The sequence below is a fragment of the Pyxicephalus adspersus genome, chromosome 5 (assembly GCF_032062135.1).
Source record: "Pyxicephalus adspersus chromosome 5, UCB_Pads_2.0, whole genome shotgun sequence".
In the NCBI taxonomy this organism is placed as follows: domain Eukaryota; kingdom Metazoa; phylum Chordata; class Amphibia; order Anura; family Pyxicephalidae; genus Pyxicephalus; species Pyxicephalus adspersus.
This window is the reverse complement of record NC_092862.1, coordinates 94,203,299-94,227,438: the sequence shown is the minus strand read 5'-3', so window position 1 is coordinate 94,227,438 and position 24,140 is coordinate 94,203,299. Positions and strand designations below refer to the sequence as shown.

Here is a 24,140-nt window from a genome sequence, read left to right as displayed (position 1 = left end):
CTACATCTGATCCCAAATTCTATGTGTTCTTTAGGTGTTTGATTTATCAATAAAGTCTCTTTTCAGACATATTTTTTCTTTTTTAATACAGAATGACAGTAGTTTAAACCAGGAGCTTCCTGATACAAACAGATCCAGTGTATTACTCCAAAATGCTCCATATCCAGCACAAACAAATGGGACATATTACACCCTCTTAAAATATTAGAAAAACAAATTAAAAAAAAGAAGTACAAAGGCATAATATATGTATAGTATAAGTATATCCCTGCAGCTAATGTTTCCTAGCAACTTTATTTCCTGACATCTAAGCAAGAACAGTGAAAATTTCAGTAGTGACATCACTAAATCTCCTTCCAAATCTTCTAAGAATAGCAGTCAGATGCAATAGTGCCTAAGATCTCACACTAAATATATAACTATGGGACTGTAGGCACGCAGATGTCTGTGTATCCTCACATATTTGGAAGTGAAAGCATGCTTTCAAGAGTATAAAACACTGTAACTCACTGAATTGAGTCCAGTGAGTTAGTCACCTTTGGACAGTAAGCATGTAACTGTCAGTATTCCCAGGTAAAAATAACAAGTCAACTAAAACAAAATATGCATCAAGAACAGGTACCGATTGGTAAACTGTAATATACAACATAGCTACTGCTAACCTATCCTAATTTATCAGGCCCACTTACAGGTTCTTTGCAAGTTAACACGTGTTTTGCTTTTTTGTTTTAGTTTTTTTGTTCACTAATACATTATTTTGCAATACACTATCTGTTTTAGAAATGCAATACAGCACAATCAACAATACAGCATAACATCTGTTGTAGAGTCCTGCAACAAAAGTGAATTCTGAATTAATGAAACCGAAGTGCAACAATGTACATAATGTGCATTACAGGCTAGACAAATACTAAAAATGTACTTCACAGCAAAAAGCATAAAGTATCATTTTGCTACATCATTACGAATTAGGACATTTATCTTTAAAAATATAATAAGATTTTTAGAGATAGGATAATTATTGCAATGCTATCTCAGTTATTTATGTTCTGTATAATACAAGAAAATGATTATGGAAAAATACACTGTGTCCATTTGGAATACATAATGCAATTTTTATTAAGTCAATATCTAAAAGCAGGCCATCAAATTCATACTATTTTTAGCCATTTCTACTTTGCAACTTTGTGTCCTTTAGGATGGAGTTATGGATATTACTGTTATCAGCTAAAGCAATTTTAGCTCTTCCAAGGGAATCTTTGCAGCACCCAAAAAGTGCCTTTACCAAATCATTCAATCTCCATCCGTAATTGCTTTACTGGCTTATCACGAGGGTAGACTCATTTGCATTATCTTTTATCTTTAGATACTCATCCTGGTCTATAAACAGAGTTATCAATCCCATTCGAGAGGCCAGCCCACAAATTGAAGTTTTCTCTAGAGGGAATCAGCAATAAACAAGCCTGCGGCAATCTCCTTTGACAGTCAGTGGCAGCCTTTAGGAAGTAACTCTGCACATGATTAATAGTTCTGCTCTGGTTTGCATCAAACTTTTCCTTCTACAGCTCCTGTTCCATCGAACTGGAATTCTGCAGATGTTCTCATTTTCCATTCAAGATGCAATCACTCCACACTATTCTTAGGTGTATCTGATTCAATTTATATGCTGAATTCATGGTAAGCATAAAAATCATTCTCTGCCTCCTTGCTTTGTTATTTCAGATATGTTTGTATGGCTTTTTGGCCTTGCCTTAAAACTTTGTTTACAAAAACCACAGCCACATGCATATGCAGTAGCCATTCAGAAGTCATTTACAGAAAGTAAATAAAATATGATTATAAATTGCATTGTTAAGCTCCAGTAAAATCAGAACATAATACTTACAAAAGTCTTACAGAAAAATTCTATATAACACCATAGCTCTTATGCTTTACAGGAAATGTAAGAAGAATTAAACAATGAGTATAAGCAAGAAACAACTGAACAAACTGGTAAGTGACTACAGATGAGCTTGGTAATTCCCTACTGTGTGTTTTCTTCCCAGTAAACACTAAGGTGTTATTACATCAAGGGACTGCCTAATCCAACATTTTCTCCCTGTAGTAAAGCAAACTTTTTAATTTTGTCCCTAAATTCCTTATCACTTCACTAGAGACAGTAAGTGGGCAGTAAGGTTTTCATTATGATTGGATAAATATTTGTTAGAAATGCACTCAGAGCATGACATGAGAAGTTGCAGGCAAGGAACCAATATTACATATTTTCTCATCAATGCGCAATAAAATGCATAATGTTTAAAGAAGAAGTGCGATGAATGATGGGCAGAACCAACAATCACTACAAGGATCTATGACTTGCGGGAAAACAATGAGCAATAGATCCCTTTATAGGTTATTTGTTTTGCATAGGTACGTGGCAGTCCATAGGCAGCTGTATATGATCCAGACTAACCTTAAAAAAAAAAAAAAAAACTTGCTAACTACATCAGTAAAAAAAGGTAAAATCCTCATTTCTAATTATAATTCCTATGTACAAGGAAATGCATCAGATGACAGCCACGTTTCCAATGTGAATACCGAACACTTATGTGAACAAGAGCACAATGTCAATTGTATAAATATATATTTTTGTCGCATATTGCTACCAAACTAATTTCTGCCTGCACAAATATTACTTGATCTCATCTTAATGTTACACTAAAAATGCATGCAAAGTAAGGTTAAAAGGGGGGGGAGTGAACTTTGTCATTTGGCTTTAGTTCATTGTGTGTATGCACCTATAGCCTGGGTCAACAGGTTGGTATTTGAATAAGACTGGATTTGCAATTCAGAACAAGTTTATGAAAACACAAACCTGCTTAGCACAGGTAAAAAGCAGGTCAGAAGGAGGTCAACTGCAGGTCAAAAAAACTTGTAAATAAATTCTAAATGATCTTAGAAGCATCTTAAATTGATGTCAAACTGATGCCATTGACACAAGTCCAAAGCCTGTTAATGTAGGCCATAGGTTACTGGCAGGATTACTCAGGGGAATATAGAAAAAAGACCTAAAAAAAGAAAATTAATAAAGCCATACATTAAAAGACTTGTATGATGCTGTATATCAAATGTTTGTTTTTTTTAAATTTAAAGACCTAACTGTCCTTAAAAAAATATGTGAGGGTGGACTACAATAAATAAATGTTACTAGATCCAGAACTAAGTGATATCAAAAAACACTCTGAGCCCTAAAACCGAAAAGCAGACACCAGTGGTTAAAATCAAATGCATAGGAAGTTTACCTTCTTTTTTTTAATCCTTTACGACAAAGATATAACTAAGAACTGGAATGCACAGAATTACTCTACCCAACCGTAGTCAACAGCAAATAGCTGATTCATGATAAAAAAAAATGCCATTTCATCACATAAGATATGGTAAAGTAGCGTAGGGTTTAGAGATGTGGCGCTAGGGTTAGTTAAAGCACCTTAAAAAAATGTGAAAATATTTTATCACAAAAAAAGTTGCTCCATGTTTAAAATAATTTGTTCACGTTCAAAATGAAAAATCTAAAATATTGTAATTCTGTAATGTCTTGTTGATGTAATGTTCAGTAGATTTGTGTTTATTAATATATGTGTAAACATATAATCTAAAATAGTATTTTTATGTCATTCAGAAAAAGGTAGTCCAGCTATTATATGCTTTATAACCACATAATAATAGAGCTAGCAATAAATCACTGTTATCATCCTATTATCCAATGTAGAATATTAGTTTTTTCACACATAATGAATGTGACTGGTTTAATAAGGGTAAAGCGTGCACATGTATTTACCTATTTTATGCTGTATTTATTTAAGAAACCTACACGGTAAAGTTTGGGAGATGATTACACAGACAAATTTAATCTATTTTACTTTGCTTTAGGTGTAGTGTAACAAGTTTAGCTATATATAACCAAACATTTTGTTTATTTTAAAAAATATATTGGTATATTCCTTCTATAGTTGATGCATATTGATTTATAGTTTACTACAGAATTCTCAATAATTACAGAAAAAAAACACAAACATAGACACAAGGGAGAAGAAAGACTTAAAATGTATATATTACAATATATAATGTGTAGAAAAAGCATTTACAGACATCATTATTTCACACATAGAGACAGGCATATCAAAATATAGATATACAAGATGAGATGCTAATGGATTTGATGTGATAAGAATGAATACATGCAAAATGCTGCAGAACTTCTGCTCCCAATCAATCACCAGAGATCACTGACATCATTAAAGCCTTTGATCAGAGATCTCCTTTCAAACACTGAATAGGGGATGAATTGACCCACGCTAGCACACAGAATGGAGAAACACCTAAGAGACAATTCAAAGTGAAATATGAGAAGCCCGAAACATTTTTCCTATGAAAAACTATCCCCACCTGAAAAAAGCCACATTCCGGAACTGATTAAAAAACACAAGTTTCAGAACTAATCGTGTCTAATTAAAAAGACAAACTTCCGTTCTACAAGTCAAGATCATTTCAACTACATGTTCCTTAATCCATCCTCCCCCCCCCCTCCCCCCAAAAAAAATATTTTTGTGTGTGTGTCTTCAATCCACGTGTTATTTTGTTTCTTAATCCCTGGATTTATTTCCATTTACACTTCCCATGTTTGCAGCAAAACTAATTGTTTAATTGCAGAAGAATCCGTTGTATTTTCAGCCTCATCAAATGATCAATGAGTTCATTAATAAGACCTATAACAACACTGACATGTCATCGACACTGTTTTGAAAGATGATCCAGGCTTCCTGCTCACACGCCAAAGTCTAAGTCTCTCTGTGGCAGCTTGGAGCCCATTCAATATTTTTCCCAGACAGAGGAAAGTGAAAATCCATTCTGAAACCAATTTCAATTAGGATCTGAGAGCTGTTATCACAGGTGTCGCAGAATGGGTCCGTTAGGGGAAATGTCGTCTATCCATTCTGAAATGAAACCTTATCGGGGCTACAAATATGGCTAAGGACAGACTATCTGTAAATTACTTTTCATCCAGGGTTAACTCTGCCGTAAATTCTGTCATGTGTGATTCTTCCTATCCACTTGCAATAATCTAATGAGTAACTAGACACTGTATGTGAGATGCTTTTATTCTTGTAAAGGGCTTCCCTTCCTACAGTGTTAAAATGCAAATAACTAGAGGCCAGACAAGCCAACTTACTTAGCTACATCACAGAAAGCCTTTATAGCTTATTAAGGGGAATAAAAGACTTGCATTCTGAAGATGGTCTCCGCCCCTCATTGCATTCCTGGTGATTTTTCAATTGCAAACTCCAGGGCCCAAGTTATTTCATTAATTCAGCACCCAAGTAGTGAGGCTTTTCTCTCAAATCTTTCAGTCTTCTTTTAGCAAATTATCCCATGACGGTGGATTTATTCAGTCAAAGACCCCCGGACTTTGAGAAGCAACAAAAGAATCAAGAGACTTTCTGGTCCACCTGCCTGGCGAATGATGAGGCAGGGAAAAGCCTCCCCCAGAGAAACCAATCAAACCATTGTGTGGCACAGTCAGAGCTTTTCAACTGTCAAGCCAGGAGAGCAGGGAAAGAGATGAAAGAACACAGGATGAAGCTACCATTTACACAACCATGTGGGAATGGTCTCCAAAGATTTAATAATTGGAAGCCAACTTAACTTTTCTATGTCTTAAAAATGCAATATCCTATAACACTGAGCTGTAACAATAAGCTGAGAGAATACTTAAATCATTAAATAACCAGTAGCGAAGTAGAAAATTACTATGCAATATGTTAGTAATAAAAAATGTAACTGCATACTACTGGCAAACATGTACATGTGTATTTGTATTTTTTATACGTTAAAATCTTCTGAACAGATCTAATATTCTTGGGTTTTATTTCATGTACATTGCATACCGCACGTGGGTAAATTAGGGATGGACAAAGTGTTGGTTAGCAGGCTACTGGGATCTGCCTAGCCCTGGGTTAAATATCCCTTTTTTCAAGGCTTGCATTAACAGTTGTTAACATATGTTGCCACATTTCAGACACGCTGCATTTCAAGGACTCCTTTTGAAATTATTGAATGGCTAAATGTATGTTAATGCAACTAAATGTAGCATATTTTTCCACAATGCACTACATGGTGAAACCAGGGCCTATTAAAACAGATTTTTTTTTCAAGTTTGTGCATTTTGAATGCCCTGGTAAATGGAACACACTGCATCACAAATTAAGCAGAGATGTGTAAAACATTGTACAATGAGCACTTAGACAAAAGTCAGGCTATTACTGAATTTACCATCAATCACATTTAAATTGAACTAAACTTGATTGTTTAATAATTGCAAGTAGGTTCTCTCTTGCAGAATGGATAGACGGCTTGCAATTTTCTTTTATAACGTACACTGGGCTGCACATGCTCAGGAGCCATCTGTCTGATATAGCCTGCAGACCACATCCATTGTAGCCAGAAGCCAACGTATCAACTGGATACCTACTGGATCCTGAAAATAACTGTGGGTTGGGACAATCAGTGTTCTGCTTTTAATCCAAGTACCACAGAAAAGAATGTGTTAAGCTGCCTTGATCTTCATAACAACTAAGCACCCATTAACACAAATGTGCTGCAATAGGGCAGCCCTTTCATTTGGAAAAGCTGTCCAACATGGCTCAAAAGCTGAACCTGTACTATTTTACAAACTCCCAAGCACCCAGTGGTTCACAATAGGAAGCAGTTACAAGTAGCCACAGGGCTTTTCAGGCACTTTCCAAAACACTTGTGCAGACATTTACTTGCAGTTGGAAGTAGTGTTTTTTTTTATTGAATTCATTCATATTGAATACACGTAAATTAAGCAGTTAACTGCTCTTGGACACTGCATATTGCATCTGAAAAACCATATAGGATTTATAAAACATGAAATCAAACATTCCCTCAAGGGAATCCTCCAGATCTATGTGTTTTAATGGCAGTAATTGATTCCCACGAGGGAATGTTTAAGGGAATTTCAGATTCCCTGTTTTATAAATAGAGCCCATAGTAATGCTACCACAGGCAAAGCCAGAAAAATAAATCTATTCATTCCATTGTTAACCATTTTTAGGGGGAGTAAAAATGCAGTTGTCTGCAGCAGTACCGCTTGAAAAAAAACACTAGTCTGATCTTAGCCTAAATATTTTGGCTTGCTATTTTTAACACAACAAGCCTGAGGTTAGGATTTTTATAACTTTTTGGGACAGGTTACCTCACATAAAATATCACAAATAACTATATTGCTAAAAACCTTGGGAACGCTGCTCACTGTTTGTGTAGACTGAATACATTTTTATTCCTGCACATTAGAAGCAGCAGCTCATTAAAAATAATTTCATTAGCAGGTTTGCAAAATAAGTGGTCCATCTTTTTTTTCACCCTGAATCTGTATTTAATTGAAAAATCATTTATTGTACTACTGAGACATTCAGGAGAAGCACACTTTCATAACCACTTTCCTGAATCTCTAAATCAAGTCATTTAGGCCAGGTAATTACTTTCTGGTAAACAGTGAATAGCAGATAAACAGCAAAGACCATGAATCTATTGTTTTAAATAAAAGCAAGAAAAAATTTGCTATAGTATTAGTTAATGTATATGTGCTCTAGGTTGGGAGCACAGACTTTGTACTTTTCTTACAAAGCTAAATATTCACTTGGGGAAAGAAAAAATGTGGCCATCACTACTAACATTTAAAACAGTCATCAGTAGAAATGCTAATAAAATTATTATAAATTAAAACATCCACTGTGTGTCATTTAAATTATTTTTTTTAAAGGGGAACTAAATTAACATGGGCTCAGTTATTTTTTCAACAATTTTAAGTTAAAGTATAAGGAAATTTTGAGTAGGCTATGATGTGTTACTTTCTCCTAAATGATTTTTTTATATTATTGTTGTGCACCAGTAGATGACACTGTGTCCTTGTGCAAAGGTTGTTACAAAATAATGAGACAGATGGCAAGCGTTTGTTACACACTTTATATGATGGCACAGCACCATCTACTGGTGTGTCTCAAGTATAAAACAAGATTCTTTTTCTAATGGCATTTTCAGGTAAAAAAAATCTTGGTTTATACCCAGGTATATATGACATAACAAAAGATTTACCCTAGCACAGTAGTAGTTGCCTCCTTTAGGTAAGGTTGTTTCATATTAAAAAATCTGCCATACAGAGTTAACTAATTGAAATTCCAACAATGCAGGCAGAGTAAAAAGGAATTATTTCTCTGATTTGTTGTGTGTGTACACATATTAGCTTGTGCTACTGGAATCTATAAATCTTTTTCTAAACAAAACAGCTGAAAATTGCCAGGTAAAAACACAAATCCGCTAGTCAGAGAAGTATTTAGGATAAGAGGTGAAAAAAGCTGTTTATGGAGCCACACTTTTTATTTTTACGAGAGTCACAGCTTTACAGTTTTTCTTGATTTAAATTAATTTAATAAACAGGTTTGAATCAGGAACATAAAAATGTTGCATGAAACAGTAAATTCTTTTCTTCCTGCTTTCTATGTGATATTCCTGAAAATGCTGTATTGAGGTAAAGCAGAGACACAGCACTGACTTCAAAATGATCGTAAAGTAAATCTGCAATGAGAATCATAGTGGCTGCCACTGCTGACCATTTCTTCTGAAAGTAGGGCAATGAATTTGTATAGATGTGATATTGGAAGCCGCCTTTACCTAGCAGAATCTAATACCAGGCCAGTGAGGATTGTTGGGGCACTTGGCCACAGTAGAAAGATCTCTTTATCCAGACATGCCAGATAAGTGGTCTACTTTAGGTAGCAAAAGATAACTTTTGTGTGTTAAGGTTTTGGGCTTAAGTTAACATTAAGTTTAGTGGTATGATCAAGATTCAGATGTAAATTACACCTACACAATTGCTTTACAGCAAGTTTTGTATAATGTATATGTGCTGACTTGGTGTTGGTGCACATGTCCATGTCCTTTACAGTATATCCACACATAAAAATGCACCTTCCTTCCCACAAACAACAACACAGCAAAGCTGTTATGTTGCATTACCCAGTTTTACTAGTTGGGTTCATGATAATCATAGCTAACTTAGTTACCATTACTTTTCAGCTGCAATACAATTTCTTTAATACTTGGCATGCAATATGACAAAATGTGTGTGAAAAAAAGTAAACCATTTACTTAGATATAAAGTTCTGCCATTTGAAATGATAAAGTTTTCAGTACACTATAGGTCTTCATCAAATAAAAACAGGTATGCTAGGGAGATCCCACTGTTGAAGTATTTAAGAAAAAAAATAAGCCAAATGCTTATTTAATCTCCCTGTATAAAACGATCATTTATGTGGGGACTGGCACCTAAAGAAGCATAAATGAAAAAAAAAAAAAGAATTTAAATATTTGCAATTGCATTATCAAAGTGGAACCTTATTGCTGGGGAGCTAAAATATATAATTATTTAATGGGTTACACCTGAATGACTTTCTGTATTGCTTGATGTTTAAAATTTTTACGGTAGAATATGAAACACTGTAACAGATTTATAGATTCTCCCTCTAGTGGTTATCTGTATGCCAGCAATCTTGCTAAATGACTACTGATATGAGTTAACTGTATTTCATTTAGTCACTCTGAGCTGGTGAATATATATTACTTACATGAGTGCATGTTTGCTATAAGTGCAGTAAATGTGATGTTTACAGTTAAACATATCATGAATTTAGGTAAAACACATTTAGCTATGGTACAGGTTTCGAATTTAGGTTAGTTTGCGTTTATGGATGCTTTGTAACATATTATAAATTATCTGTATTAGAAAGATGGAAAGGAATCTGCAAAGGGTGTGTTTGGGAACAGTTATACTGCTCCAGAAACTGGTAAGCAAAAGCAGTTCCAAGATCACCAAATTAAAAATAAAAGGCAATAAAGTGCACTGGGGCACATGGGTAAAAAAAGTACTGCTATTTTTTACAATTTTCGTGAAATGTACTATTAATGCATAACATTCCCTCTACATTCTCTGAACAGCATTGGGCACTTTACCATCTGCGGCATCTCCTCTCATTCTGGCTCCTGCACAGGACTTTCCTCAGATTCCCCTGCATTGTGAATGTCTAGGCTTTCTATAAAAGACAGGTTTTGTGATCTAGCCTTCACCCTCTTTCTGGGGTGGGGGTGGGGTTCCATGGACATATGCTGACTAATGAGGAGTTGGTAGGAGTTTATTTAAGATGTTTTGCACCCTAATGCCCCTTTTTTTCTTTGCTCAATCGTGGCTTAGAGTTTGCAAAAAATACTAAAAGTAATTTTGTATTAAGATTTTGTATTAAGGTATTGCAAGCAAGGTCACCAAGGTTAGGTTCAGAATTTTATCTATATATATATATATATATATATATATATATATATATATATTAGTTTATCTGCAACCACTGAACAAAATTGCTCCCAAAAAAGAAAATGAAAACACTGATACACATGGACCTGGAAGATTCCCATGTGGGAATGTCTAATTTCCTGTGTTATAAATAGAGCCCTAAGTATGCTATGAAAATGTACTAAATGTACTAAGTGTATTCCAAAACTACTTTTAAAATAGAAGTATTAAAACAAATGGAATGAGACAAAGGACCCGAAAGGATTCAATAAATAGTTCCCTGACTGGAAAGGCAAGCAATTGTCTGAAGAGATAAATGATATGTAGACCGTGAATGAAGGTACTGTCTCTGAATTATACACTAAAGTTTAAAAATCATTAACCAAAAAGTCATATAGTGATATCTAAACAGGAAAAACTTTCAAACCAAATTTGAATATTTTACCTATTACTTTGATTATTATGGGGACAAAATAACTTAGCAGACTGATGAGCTCATTCACCAAGGATTCTCCCCTCATGTCCAGGCATAGCATAGTAAGTTTTCTGATTTGTCTGCTTTAGGGTTTGACTTTATGCTAAGGGTTAAGTTTTGGGATTAGTTGAATATTTAATTTTGAGATGGTATACTACACTGATATTTGTAAGTTAAAGATTTGGAAAATGTTTAATCCTAAATTGAACACTATGTTTCCTATCTTCCCATGAGTAACATGCAGTAATTGCCCATGTGAGCAGTAAATGTTCTCCATAGCAATGTTTTTTACTGTTTCAAAACAATGAATTCCCATAAAAGTCAGACAAGGTTTGAATACCCAAAACTCATTTGCTGACATTCCTGCCAAGTGCATACTTTTACACTCATATTGTCTAATTGTCTCATTGTACATGTGTGTACCAGCCCTGGCAACTTCATTTTAGGAGAACAAGAGCTATGGGCTGTGAATTTTCAGCAGATATGACTTTAGCATTGCAGTCTATTTCTTTTTTACTATCCCCAATGTTTGAAGGTAATTCTCTGTCATCTCTGACATCTCTGTCATCGAATGATTCTGCTGAAACTGACAGAGTATATTGATGATTATCTAATGCCCATGGGCACCTTTTGTCTATTCATCTATACATAATTATACTTAATTATACATTTTCTTACAGAAGATGAACTACAGATGAAACTTGAGATTGAAAAGCCTAGTTGTGAAACAAAGTGAGTGATGCAGCTCTTTATGTAGTGATAAGGGTCTAAAGCAGGGTAACACTGAGATTAAAGGGGAAAATCCTTCAATTCAATATGTACTAATAGAGATCAAATCATGACAGGAATTAAAAATGCGGAAAAACATATTTAATTCTTTAAACTCACCATTGGAAGTTGTGCTGGAGGCAACTGCCTTCTCACTCACATCGGTCCGAGAGTGGCCTTTCACTAGAGAATTCTCTACTTTTTTCTTTTCACTCATAGTAGTGCTGTGGGACTGTGCTTCCATGTTGACTTCTCATTACTTACAATCTCCCTGTACGAAGAACTGCACAAAACATAAAAGTAGATCCAATTAAAAATGCAGAAAGACATCACAGTCTGTTTCTCCAGCACAATCTGGTATGCAAAACATGTTGGAGATTTCAGTAATAGTGACACCTTACATTAACGATTGATATTCAAGGAACACATGTTCTTCATGATAAAAATACTAATCACTGGGTATGTTATTCTCATGCCTGGTTGTTCCATTCACAGGTTCTTAATAGCCTGAACTTTAGTCAGGTCCAGAAATGATAAAGAAACAACAATTAATAAACAGTGAATCCCCAATATTCCTCCAGATGTGAATGCCAGCAGCACTTTCCCAAGATTAGGGACCTTCAAAAATCACATCTAAACAGCTACTGCAACTGTATTCTTTAAGCATTATAACTTTTTAGACTTATGTATATGGTAGTAAGTGGTAGGATGCAAAGAACAAACATTCAGCATTGCAAAGGATCTACTTCTTTGTCAATTGTAACATATATTATACCATATTAATTATAACATATTATAAGTGATGTGTGTTTAACAGTGCTTACATGTAAACTTCTTTACTGATCCTTCCTGCATGTGTAAGCTGTGGGCCCATGCTCTAGGATCATGCAAGATGTATGCAAACCACAGGCTGAGCTCACAGCAAATGGGTTGCATTGTGGTTGCAACAGTGGTGTTGATTTACCTAAGGAATTTAGCTTGTTCACTGAACCAAGGATTAATAACAAAGGGTCACTTGCACATCTTCCGACCTTTACCAGATATAGCCATATACCAATATGTGTAAATATGTGTAAGGTCCATATGTGCAGCTCTCAAAATAAACTTATAGATCATGCAAGCCATACCTAAAATGGTCAGATAAAGACCACACATGTGGTTATAGGTTGTGAAATAAAGCATTGATCAGGTAGATAACAGTCACCCTATGTACTTCAAGAATTTTATTATTATCATTAAACAAGGTTTATTTAACGCCAACATATTGCGCAGTGTTGTACATTAAATAGGGGTTACAAATGACAGATACAGACAGTGACACAGGTAGAGAAGAGGGCCCTGCCCCGAAGAGCTTTCAATCTAGAACTGGAAAATACATTTAAAACCTCCAAGATCAAAAACCTTATTTGTTATTGGTAATTATTTTATTCTTCTAAAAATTATTTCTTCTATGGTATCTGATTGACTTTTTCTTTGGATTCTTTTAGAAAATATATAGGCTCCAAGGGCCTTATTAAAAATCAGTTCTTATACCTTGGCACTCCCTACCAGCACTACAATGCATGTAATATGATTTTCTACTCCCCTTCCTTTGGAGTGCCACAGCTTAAGATTCTGGGTGGGAAGGTCAATTGAACAAAGCAGGTAAATTTGAACAGAATAGGCAATTACTAATTTGCATTTCCAGACATGGCATGCAAACTGATGTACATAAATGGTAAAGGTACATATGTGCCAGTTTTTTATATTATAAATGATGAATAATTTAGTCAATATAACACTTGGCTCAATAAAAGACCCTTTGTGACTATCATAATTTCAATGCATTTTCAGAAAGAGACCTATCCATCATTTCACGTGGATCAAAATAATTTCTCTACACAGATGTAGAAAAACAGATGAACTATATAATTCAGCTGTTTTTTACCTAATATATACAATCTTTTATTGGTCAAGTTAAATATAGATGTTTCTCAATTTTGAGACACAATCATGCTGGCCATGCAAAGGTAGATGGTGTATAGTAATATAAAGTATCTATTATATGCCTCCCCTTTAAGTGAATGGCAAACACAAAAAAGAGGTTTGAAATGTAGAGCCTTCTAATTGCAGTTATATATTTTTTTCTAAGCTCCTTTCCAATGGTTGTTTCACTGATAAGAAGACTAAGCTTGATCACCTACCATAGACACACACCACTTCCAAAAATAAATAACCACTTACACAAATAAATGTACTATCTCAGCAGTAAATTTATTTAAAAAAACACATAATATTTATTTTAGATTTAGTGTTTTCATTTGATAGTTAATGTATTTAAAGTTGGGACAACATAGATGGTAACAAATGATACTATATCTAACAAAGCAAAATAGGTCACATATAGTCCACACAAAAAGCAACATCTTAGGTATCAGTGCTTACAATGGCCACAGCAGGTGTACAGACCCAGGTACCTAACTGAGTCCACAAGAGATATACAAAATTGTTGTGTCTGATTTATTCCTCTCCAGGGATGAAGAGAATACACTTTCATCTGTGAACCTTGGTGATTCAGCAAACCTGGAATTGATTTCTTGAAAGTAATGTGCTATTTGTTAGCAAATGTTTTCAATCCTGGACCAGATCCATTCCAGGTTTGCTGCATCACCCAGCTTCCCTGATAAAAGTATATCCTCTCCAGCCTTGGAGAGCTTTAATAAATCAGGCCCATCATGTGGATTCATTTTCCGGCATTATTTTAATCTGCAGTTTGTGGTTTTCCAGCCTGGTAAGTATTGAGATAACAAATTATTTTCAAGGTAGCAAGAATACTCATAACATAAAATGTACATTCCAATCACAATTGAAAATTAGGGTCTGGCAGGAATTCATGGATTCACAATACTTTTTACTACTTTTCCCTTTTATTTAGGCCAGCTTTACAACTATGTGTTGTAAACCCTAACCTAACTCACAGGGAAGTGAGTTAATTGAAAGGGCCCTTATGCCAAGCTATAGTGCTCCAGTCTGCCCACTCCCCTTTGCTGACAATCTGGTGAGCTGAGAACCCCAGTGTAGCAAACACACCAACTGCAGCTTGCATGTTTCTCAAATATAACAACATGGTATTGAGAAGTAAAAGTACTAAATGTTCATTCTGTGCCATACTCATATACATGGTGAAACTTTTTACTGGAAAATATAGTTTATCACACACAAACATGCAACTGAACCTCACTCTCAACTTCACCCTAAACTCCAACCCTGACCTCAAGTTGAACTGTAAACTGAACTTTAGGAGACTGCTGAAAATGGTGTTCCTTCGGTGTTGACACCAATGACAATCGGGAAGAACCTGCTTCATAGTCCAGGCAGCAGTGCATAGCTGACCTTCCAGAAGTTAACCTTTTGGTACAATTATACAGCTGAGATCCAAATGCCCAACTCTCCAGCTAGAAGGAAGGCTTAGCAGTGCATAGTTTTATTGAAGTAAAAAATATTATGCAGCAGTTACTAATTTATAATAGAAACCAAAAGGAGGCATATTTATCTTAGTATCAAAGGCCTGCTGATGGTACCACCTGTCAGTCTTGCAAAGACATTTTCCCAGCAAACCTGTATTTTAACAGTGGGACAATGTATGGGGCAACAGAAGGCTGACTGAAACCATAAAGGTAAGATCTACCACATTATAATGACTGTTATACTATAGTTACTCTTTACTTTAAAACAAATGTATGCATTTGTAATTTATCATTCACCGTCTATCTTTTTAACACATAGCTAGAAACTATCAGTAACTGACACTAACACAATCATCGCCCATTCAGATCAAATGTAACAGTATCAGCATCCCATACCTAATAACTGCACAAACTGTTTGTAGTCAGTGTGTTCAATATGATGACATGCTTACAGCTCAGATTCTCTTATCCAACAGAAAAAGGCATGCTTTATACCCTATTAGTAATCTATTGATGGATATTATATAGTAGTAGCCTAAACACTTTAGCATAGCAGCCAGCATTTCATCAATGTTAAAGTGATACATCACTGCTGAAGCAATGTATTTCAAACAGGTCACTGACAATACACACAGAAAATGGAACACAGCAAACCAACTGCAGATTATATTTTTAAGTGGATTTTTATACAGATATGTTAAAAAAAGCTAAAAAATTTGAATGGAAAAACCTGAATTTGAAAAAGATGAAAAAGATCCAAAACTTGTCTCAAACATTACTATTACTATACCTAAATCTTAAATATCTGTGTGATTTTACCTTTCTACATATTTATACCAAATACTTTCCTAATTATTATTTGAAAAACAAGAATGAATTAATGAGCTGATGATATTTTGTAAGGAGCAAAACATTTCAACAAAATATCAACTTTAATTTTTGTTATGTTTTCAAGGGTTTGTTCTTGTGAACTGATAGAAGTTGGCTTACAAATCAAGCAAGTGAGAAAACCTTCTTGGAATGAAAAATTGAGAGTATGTGAGAAAGGCATTTAAAAAGCAGGTAGTGCCACTTCAAGAAAAATATGTACACATTCTGATTGAGATCGGTCATGTCATCAAGCTACACAGCAGCCTCTTTTTCTTCAACAGAATAGAGAGTAAGAATCTGATTAAGTAAAAGGAGTAATTTTCAGTATTCTCTAGTTTAAAGAAAGAAAAAAACAGAACAAGATTTCCCCTGAATACATATTTATAAATATGTATGTAGTAAAAATGACTGAACCCTGGTATGAAGATAAAAGATAAGTTTCATAAGTGTAATGGTCACCATTCTTGTTATTATAAATATCATTCCAAATTAACATCAAATACATATATTTAGGTACATTATTAAAACATACAGACATGAATGACCTTACAGTATACATACACTAATATAATGTTTCAAAGAATTCAAACACACAAAAACACATGCACATTAATGCACACATTTATAATTCTATATTACTGACTACTAATATTAGCGCTATTATTATGGGTTGAAACAGGGGCCATTGAATAATTAGTTGTTAATGAAACCCTTAGGTATGAATTTATCCCAGGTGCATACAACATGCTATATATGTATTATTCACTTAACACCTGTCACCTGACACAACATAAACAATTTATATAAATAATAATGTCAGCACTCGAACTGATATGTTATAAAAAGCTGCACTGAGATGACATTCAACGTTGCATGGTTTGTAAAATATCAGTAAAATTGAGCTAACATGGCAGATCACACTGTTCGTGTACAGAGAATACTACAGCTGTCCTCTCTTTTCCAAAGAACGTCATTTATAAACATTTGTGGTTGAAAACTGCCAAATGTCTCAAACCATATGTTTTGTAAGTTACTTAATGCCTTGTACGTTTTCACTTAAAAAGAAACGGCCCCACAGAGCCAGAGCAAAGATAAAGTTCATATGATAAAAAACTTCATGAACATGAACTGAACAAACTGATACAAAAAAATGTAATGGAAGTGCTTTAAATTTGTGGAAATATACACAAAATTAAGGAGTCCTAATTCAATGTATTCAGACTGCTTTCCAAATATTCCTGTTAACCCTTTAAGCCCATCCTCACTGATGAGCAGAGAGTTTAAAGTATGAAAGGAGGCAAGAGTTAGCCTATGTTTATTTTCAATATAAAAAAAATACATCTGCCAACTATTTTTAACAGATTCAATTAACACAAGCACAATAATTTTCACAACAAAGAAAAGAGATTGAGACCTACAAGGAAAGGCTTTGGAGAATTCCCTTAAAGCCACAGATAGCAACTGAACAGAAAAGAAGGATTATGTTGAGTGATAAGGTGGGGAGGGGACTTACCTTAGACCCAGTTAGGCGGAAATAACAGCAGTAATTCTACAAGTCAGTACAGTACAGGCTTTCAAAGTCATGCTGGTGTGAAGTAGTGCGGGGCTGGACTGCCTGAGGGCAGTACTAATACACAGATGACTAATGACTAGGCCGTGCAGACAATGAATTTGGGGGTTGAAAACTAACAGGAACCTTGTACTACCTTGACAAATGGACTTTCACATTTCCATTCATTAAACAACCTTTGAGCACAATATTGGCTCAGGTCTCCTGGGTAATGAGCTGACACATGTTATTGTTTAGAAATAGGATATGACTTTTTTCGCTTCTAATTAATGGACTCACACCACATTTATAAAAGGAGGGGCTGCCATGTCAAGCACCAGCGTGATTATCCTGTGATTAGACAAGGGGGTAGATTTACTAAGATAATTTACTTGAAGGTGATTAAGAGGCTTCCGCTTTTTTTTTTTTTTTCTTGTAATCAGTATATTCACATTAACCAAGAATTATTAAGGATGCAGTATTCCATAGGTGTAAGCACAGTTATAAATTCAAGCATATAATAAAAAAGTGCACAGGTGAGCAGGCTAAACTAAGCATACGATTTCAGGTATTTATTTAGGCAAATGATTACACTGTCCAGTGAAATGTATCAGTAAGCCTATTTGGACTGGTTATTTTTGTGCAATACTTCTATAATGGCTGGCAAGTCTGAAAAACTTTGAAGAGTACCACAAAAGAAAGCTTGGCCCGCAGATGTTTTCTTTTTACAAAAATGCGTCATAGTTAAAATATAAATGCCAATATGGAATACATGTTCAGCATAACAATGCTGAAAATGTTCTTTTCTGTTGATGGTCTAACCTAAACCTCTCAAAGCAAGCATGATTACTCTACCAAATTTCATTCGGGCACACAAGTAAAAGTTTTTTAGCTTAGGATGGAAACAAAGTAGCTTTATACTAATTTTAAACAAAACGTTTGTAAGGTTTCCTCCTTTTCCTCTAATTTAATACAACTATTCAAATGATGCATTTTGCATTAGCACTTGAATAGATTGTATCACCATTTTATTTAATGCATATACTAGCCTAAAAGTGGAACATAAGTTATGATTTAAAGATGGCACATTCTTTTCCCCTTTTACATGCTGAGTGTTAGCCTAAAACTGGAAACAGACCAGACTTTAAAGTTGGTGTAAATGATACCTTTAAATGTGCTTTGCATTATTAGGTGCTTGTGAAATGAAATTTCCATTTCTGTGTCATTTTATTTTCACACTGATTTAAACACTAATCATATGTGAGCGAGAGCACATGTAACTGCAGCATTCCTCGGCAAACCTATAATAGAGGCATCAAATCCATCAAGGCCTTTGTGTATTATGTATTCCCCCTGCATAATAAGACATGTGATGTGCAAACTTGTATTTTGGCAGGTCCTCCTCTGTCAAGAATGATGCATCTAAAGCTTCTTGAAATTAACAAGAGCCACTTATTACAAACATCACTGCCTATAGCAGCTCCTAAAATCTTCAGAAAGGAACCTTAAAGTCGGAAGCTTAGTGGGCTCATAAAACTGTTGTTGGGACCAGGAACACATAGCATATTTAATCTGCAAACTGTGCAAGTCTACAATGATTTCAGCGAGATCTGAGGCATGCCCTCAAGGTTTTCAGGGACTTGGGATTAGGGAGTTGATAAGAACCTCTGCTGCCCACAGACATGCTATTTCTTCTGCACTTAAACACAAATGCATGGAGACGTTTGACTGCTGCTTAGCATTGCCGCTCAGGCTATATAAAAGCTTTGCAAGCTCCTTTTGCTGTCAATATATCAAAGTTAGACGCAGGAAAAGAAGAAAGGGGGGGAATCATCAAAGTGTGAAATTTCATTGAAAGTCCTTGCTAGGCTACATAAGGTTTTTTTTTCTTTTTCCTCCGTCCTATTCGAATACCTGTAGAAAGTATAGAGATGATAGGGCTGCTAGAAGTATTGGGAAAGTTTATACTGGGCACCCTGTTGGTTTATGCTCCCCCCTCCCTGTTTCTATTGTATCTTAGTTTAAAGCACAGCAAGCTAATTCTTATGCATGAAGGGCAAAGGGTATTGTTGTGTTGTTTTCTTTTAGATTTTCAGAGCTTTAATGGACATGAGGAAGTATTACCCTCTTGGGTGAAGTCTTGCAGGCCTTGACAGCAGGAGAGTCAACCTGAAAAGGACCCCTCTGTCTGATTAACTGTAGGGGCTTGAAAAACACTGAAGTTTCTTTTTGCTTTTGACATGGAAAGTGATTAATCCCTCCAGCCCTACAAAACTGTGCCAGGCAATACCTAGCCAGTTTAAAACATGCCCTGCAACTTGCTAACCTGCCCCAAGGACTGCAGGACATCACTAAAGCCGCCAGTATGGAAAAATTGACTGTGTTAACCCCTTTGGTGCTGAACCATGTTTTCTGTAAATAAGTTTTTAAAATAAGTTTTAAATATGTTTTCTGCATTTCATCCTACCTTAAACAAACCTATTTTCCCAACAAGGTTGCCTAAGGTAGGGATTTGGAAAATCTTAAAATGCAACTTTAGGAAAAATTGAGTAAAACCTCTATTATCTAAAAATCAGTTTATTGCAATAAATATTTTTTACACTAACTCACTGGCATTTTCACCCTTTTTTACTTGCATGCAATCTTCTAATATAAAGAATTCTGAGTAAAAAGACTTGCTGACCATGTTAAAGCACATGTTCTTATCAGTGAGTTGCAGCAGACTTGCTCTTTTTTTGCACACATTATACATGTTACAATTTATATTATAATGTATATGTATCAACTTTGATATGCTCTAAAGACAGACTGCAATGTATGTTAAAGAACAAAAATTAAAAAAAAAACTATGCTAAAAAAAAATTATATGAATCCCACTTCTGCGGTTGAAAAATTACATTTACAATTCACCTTCAACGCAAATATTTGAATCAGCTATTGAATTTAATACAAACAAATAAGCAAATAAAAATTAGTTACAACAAATTACAGCATAAAAAATATGAATTTAGGACAAAGTGCTAAAATGTTTAAATCCAAAATACACAAGTTCAACATAATTTACCTATATTGAAAAACCTAACATTCATCCTAAAGCCATCTTTTAAAGTTCATTTGCATGCTAGTTTTTTTGGAAGAATGTTAAAGGTTTTCCAGTTTCCTCTTCCCTCAATCAAAATAATCTTGGCAGTGTTAATTTAGAAACTGCAAGGCCACTGTTAATTTTTAATAAAGCACCTAAATGAAATAATTATAAGGCCAATCAGTGTGGCACCTTTCTAAATTATAAAGCAATTACATTAGGAAAAACCTGCAAATGAATATCATGGGCAGAGCTGTTCACATTCCAATTATTAATCTCCAAATAAGCAAACAAAACCATGAATCCTGGAAGATGAATGAATTCCATGTTTCCAATTACACAGGCTGGCCATGCAAAAGAGAAAAAAAAAGAGACTGGCGCCCTCTTTAAATTGTGTTTGCTAATTTTCTTTAACCCTTTCAAGAATACTAGGCAGGTCACAACTGGAAGATTGTCTATTGTAAGAATTATCCTCCAAACACCAGGCTGCTATGTGTTCTCTGGAACTTGAAGAGGGATTGCAAACTTTTTGAAATGCATGTCAGTTTTGGATCTGTCCGTTAGGCTATTGCTGAACTATGGTTAACAATTCAAACACTTAATGATCAGTGTTCAATAAAAAAAAAAGGGATCACAAAGACAAAATGCCAGCAAAAAAAGTTGCAGTTGACAACTTTTAATATTTCATGAAAAGGGTGTAAAATGTATAGGGAGATTTATATTTAAAAACCAACTACTAGGACAGTAAATCGGCTATTTTGTGCTAATTCACTAATCCCATGTTCTGACATCAATGCTGATCCTCCTTGCACAAAAGCTGCTAAACTTTCTGCCTGTGTTAAGTTTTATTAGCCTCACACTGAACTCCATTTGTTATCCACTTCAGTCTGAAAAGAGCAAGTGGGTAAACAGAGTAAGTACATATGCCACCAAAAACCCCAGCATCCGCTTTACTCCCTTTCTGTCTCTCCAAGCTATTTATTTAAAAGGTGTAGATCAGTTAATCCAGTCTGGTTTGTGGTGTTCTGTGTATTTACTTTACCTCTTTCTCTTCCCTTTCTCTCTCCTCTTGGAGAAAGTGAGTGTCTGGCATGATTCATCTAGCCCAGAGTCCTTGTTTGCCCCCTGCAGAAAAGGCCTGGCTGCTGTACCCCATCAAAAAATATTTCAATAAACCTTTCTTTAGTAAGGATCTAAAAACAAATCTAGTAAAGCACAAAAATGTATATAAAAAAAACACATCCTTTTGTAAACCACAGGAACCGATCACATTTTATAACATATGTAAACATCTGTAGAAGAGAACTTTAGAAGGCAAACTTTTAGATCAGATCTCTAACATAAAGGACATATCGGTGAAGTTTTAAAGTTCTTTGTGTTCGCTTGCAATCACATCAGCCAAGCAGCTGGAAAGTCAACTAATCTGGTAGAGAGAAGAGCTTCTGGTGAGAGTAAGGAAAGGAGCTGCATGTGGGTTCCCTCCCTCCGGCGTCCAGATGTGGGAGGACTGTGTTATAGATACAAAGTTTCAGCCAGCACAAGGCTGGCATGTAGCTAAGTTTGGGAGTCAGGACAGTTTGATAATCGGCCAAGAAATGCTCAGTGGAAGTTGAGCTGTGTCCTTAGACATGGGGAGGGAGCAGCACTGCAGGAGATGAGTAACCGCACATTAATTGTTCTTCAAACTTACAGTTGCGCGCCTAGAACATATTAGTGTTCATGGGATACGTCTGGGCGGATCATACAGCGGCCAATTATAAGGGCAGAATGGGCAGCTGTCCGGGCACCCAGAGATGCTAAAAAAACTCCTTGCCATAGCAAGTCAATCTCAGCTCTGCTAGCAATGGCGCCTTGTGTATCAATCTCAATAACGATCATTCTGCATGATAACATTCACACTCCATGTATGCACATTGTTTCCATCTCATCCACCACCATACATAAGAATGCGTACAATAAAAATGTGTCACTGAAGCAAAACACAGAGATAGATTAGCGAAATGAAAACAAGAAATTCGCCACAAATTAAACTTCGACTTAGATGACTGTGTATGTGTGCAATGGAGGTCTTAGCATGTGCTTGATGCATGTAATACCCCACAGGCAGACATGTCCCATACTGATCTAGGTTTGCAGAAAGTTTGCACAGAAAGTTAGCAAGCCACTAAAGTTGTTTCTCCAGCTATCGCAGCAGCTCTCAGCCCTTCCATGCAAAACAAAGACTCACACTTTATACAATTACAGGCTCATACTTTCCATCCCCTGATACCCCCATCATTATACCACTGTGACCCTCACCAGCACCACTGACATTGCTCAAATACCCCAGAAAAGTGTAACAATGGCCGGTGACACATGCAGCGCATACTCACACGTTTCCTTGCAAAGTTTCTCCGCTTCTCTCACTCTGGCATTCTCCTCTTTTCCTTCACGTCCTCCTCTCCTCCCTCCTCCTTCTTCTCTCCAAGTTTTACAGATGTTGCTTCTCCCCTAACTTGCCAGTGGCAGCTCTGAGGCTACACAGCGGCTTGCATGCAGCCAATGGGATGAGCAGGACGGCTGCCCGGGAGTGCGGACTGCTCGGGACTCTTTTGTGAGGTGATTGGTTCTTTAAGCTTGGCGCGCACAATATTATTTCTAGCCTTCATTTATTTATGTTTCCCCTCCATCCCTTAATAAATGAATGTGACGGGAGAGATATGGGAGGGAGTGGCATAAGTTGGAAAAGACAGAGGAGAGAGTGGGAAGTAGAGAAGGAGGAGGGGTGTGTGTGTGTGTGTGTCTATCCCCCGTGGCTGGCTCGGTAATGTGTGTCAGTGAATGGAGCCGTGTGTGCGCTGGTGAACATGCACAGTGAGGGAGACACACACGTGTGGCGCCACCCCTCTCCTCCCGGGCATTCCAGCTCCCACTTAGTCCTGAAGCACTGTGCGGACACTCCCACCTCAGCTAGGTGGGGGGGGGATAGATGAGAGGGGGGTATTCTCTTATTATTAAGTCTTCTCTCTCCAGCTCTTTAACTCCAGCTGTTTAATTCTTCTCTTTCCAGTTCTCAAGCCTCAGCCCTCCTTCTCAAGCCTAAAGCAAGACCTCTCCCCCTGTGCTTTACCCCCCCCCCCCTACTGTTTAACTCTGCTCTGTCCAGCTATTTAAAGCGGACCTGTCACCAACATTTTTACTTTACATAAAAGGGCAGACACCCCTTGTATGTAAAGTAAAATTTATGTATTTTTTTATTTATTTTACTCAAAGAAAGTGATAGCCAGGGGAGCTCTTATATTATTATTATACAGTATTTATATAGCGCCATCATATTACGCAGCACTGTACAGAGTCCAGAGTTGTGTCACTAACTGTCCCTCAAAGGAGCTCACAATCTAATGTCCCTACTATAGTCATATGTCATTAATGTAGTCTAGGTCAATTTAGGGGGAAGCCAATTAACCTAACTGCATGTTTTTGGGATGTGGGAGGAAACCAGAGCACCCGGAGGAAACCCACGCAGACACGGGGAGAACCTGCAAACTCCATGCAGATAGTGTCCTGGC

The 24,140-nt window shown here is 36.0% G+C and overlaps 1 protein-coding gene across 2 annotated transcripts in view; it reads right to left on the bottom strand.

Annotated features, from left to right (window-relative positions):
* GLI3 (GLI family zinc finger 3) overlaps positions 1-23,400 on the bottom strand; it is a 124,801-nt gene extending 101,401 nt beyond the window's left edge. Inside the window, exons 1-2 of one of the 2 annotated variants that reach the window (XM_072412167.1) lie at positions 22,965-23,400; positions 11,766-11,928 (exon numbers count right to left, since the gene is read on the bottom strand). In XM_072412167.1, the coding sequence (XP_072268268.1) occupies positions 11,766-11,889 (124 nt within the window). In that variant the 5' untranslated portion in view covers positions 11,890-11,928; positions 22,965-23,400. The remainder of the gene's footprint in view (positions 1-11,765; positions 11,929-22,964) is intronic. The other variant, XM_072412166.1, reaches the window with a different exon arrangement.
* Between the last annotated feature and the right edge of the window lie 740 nt (positions 23,401-24,140).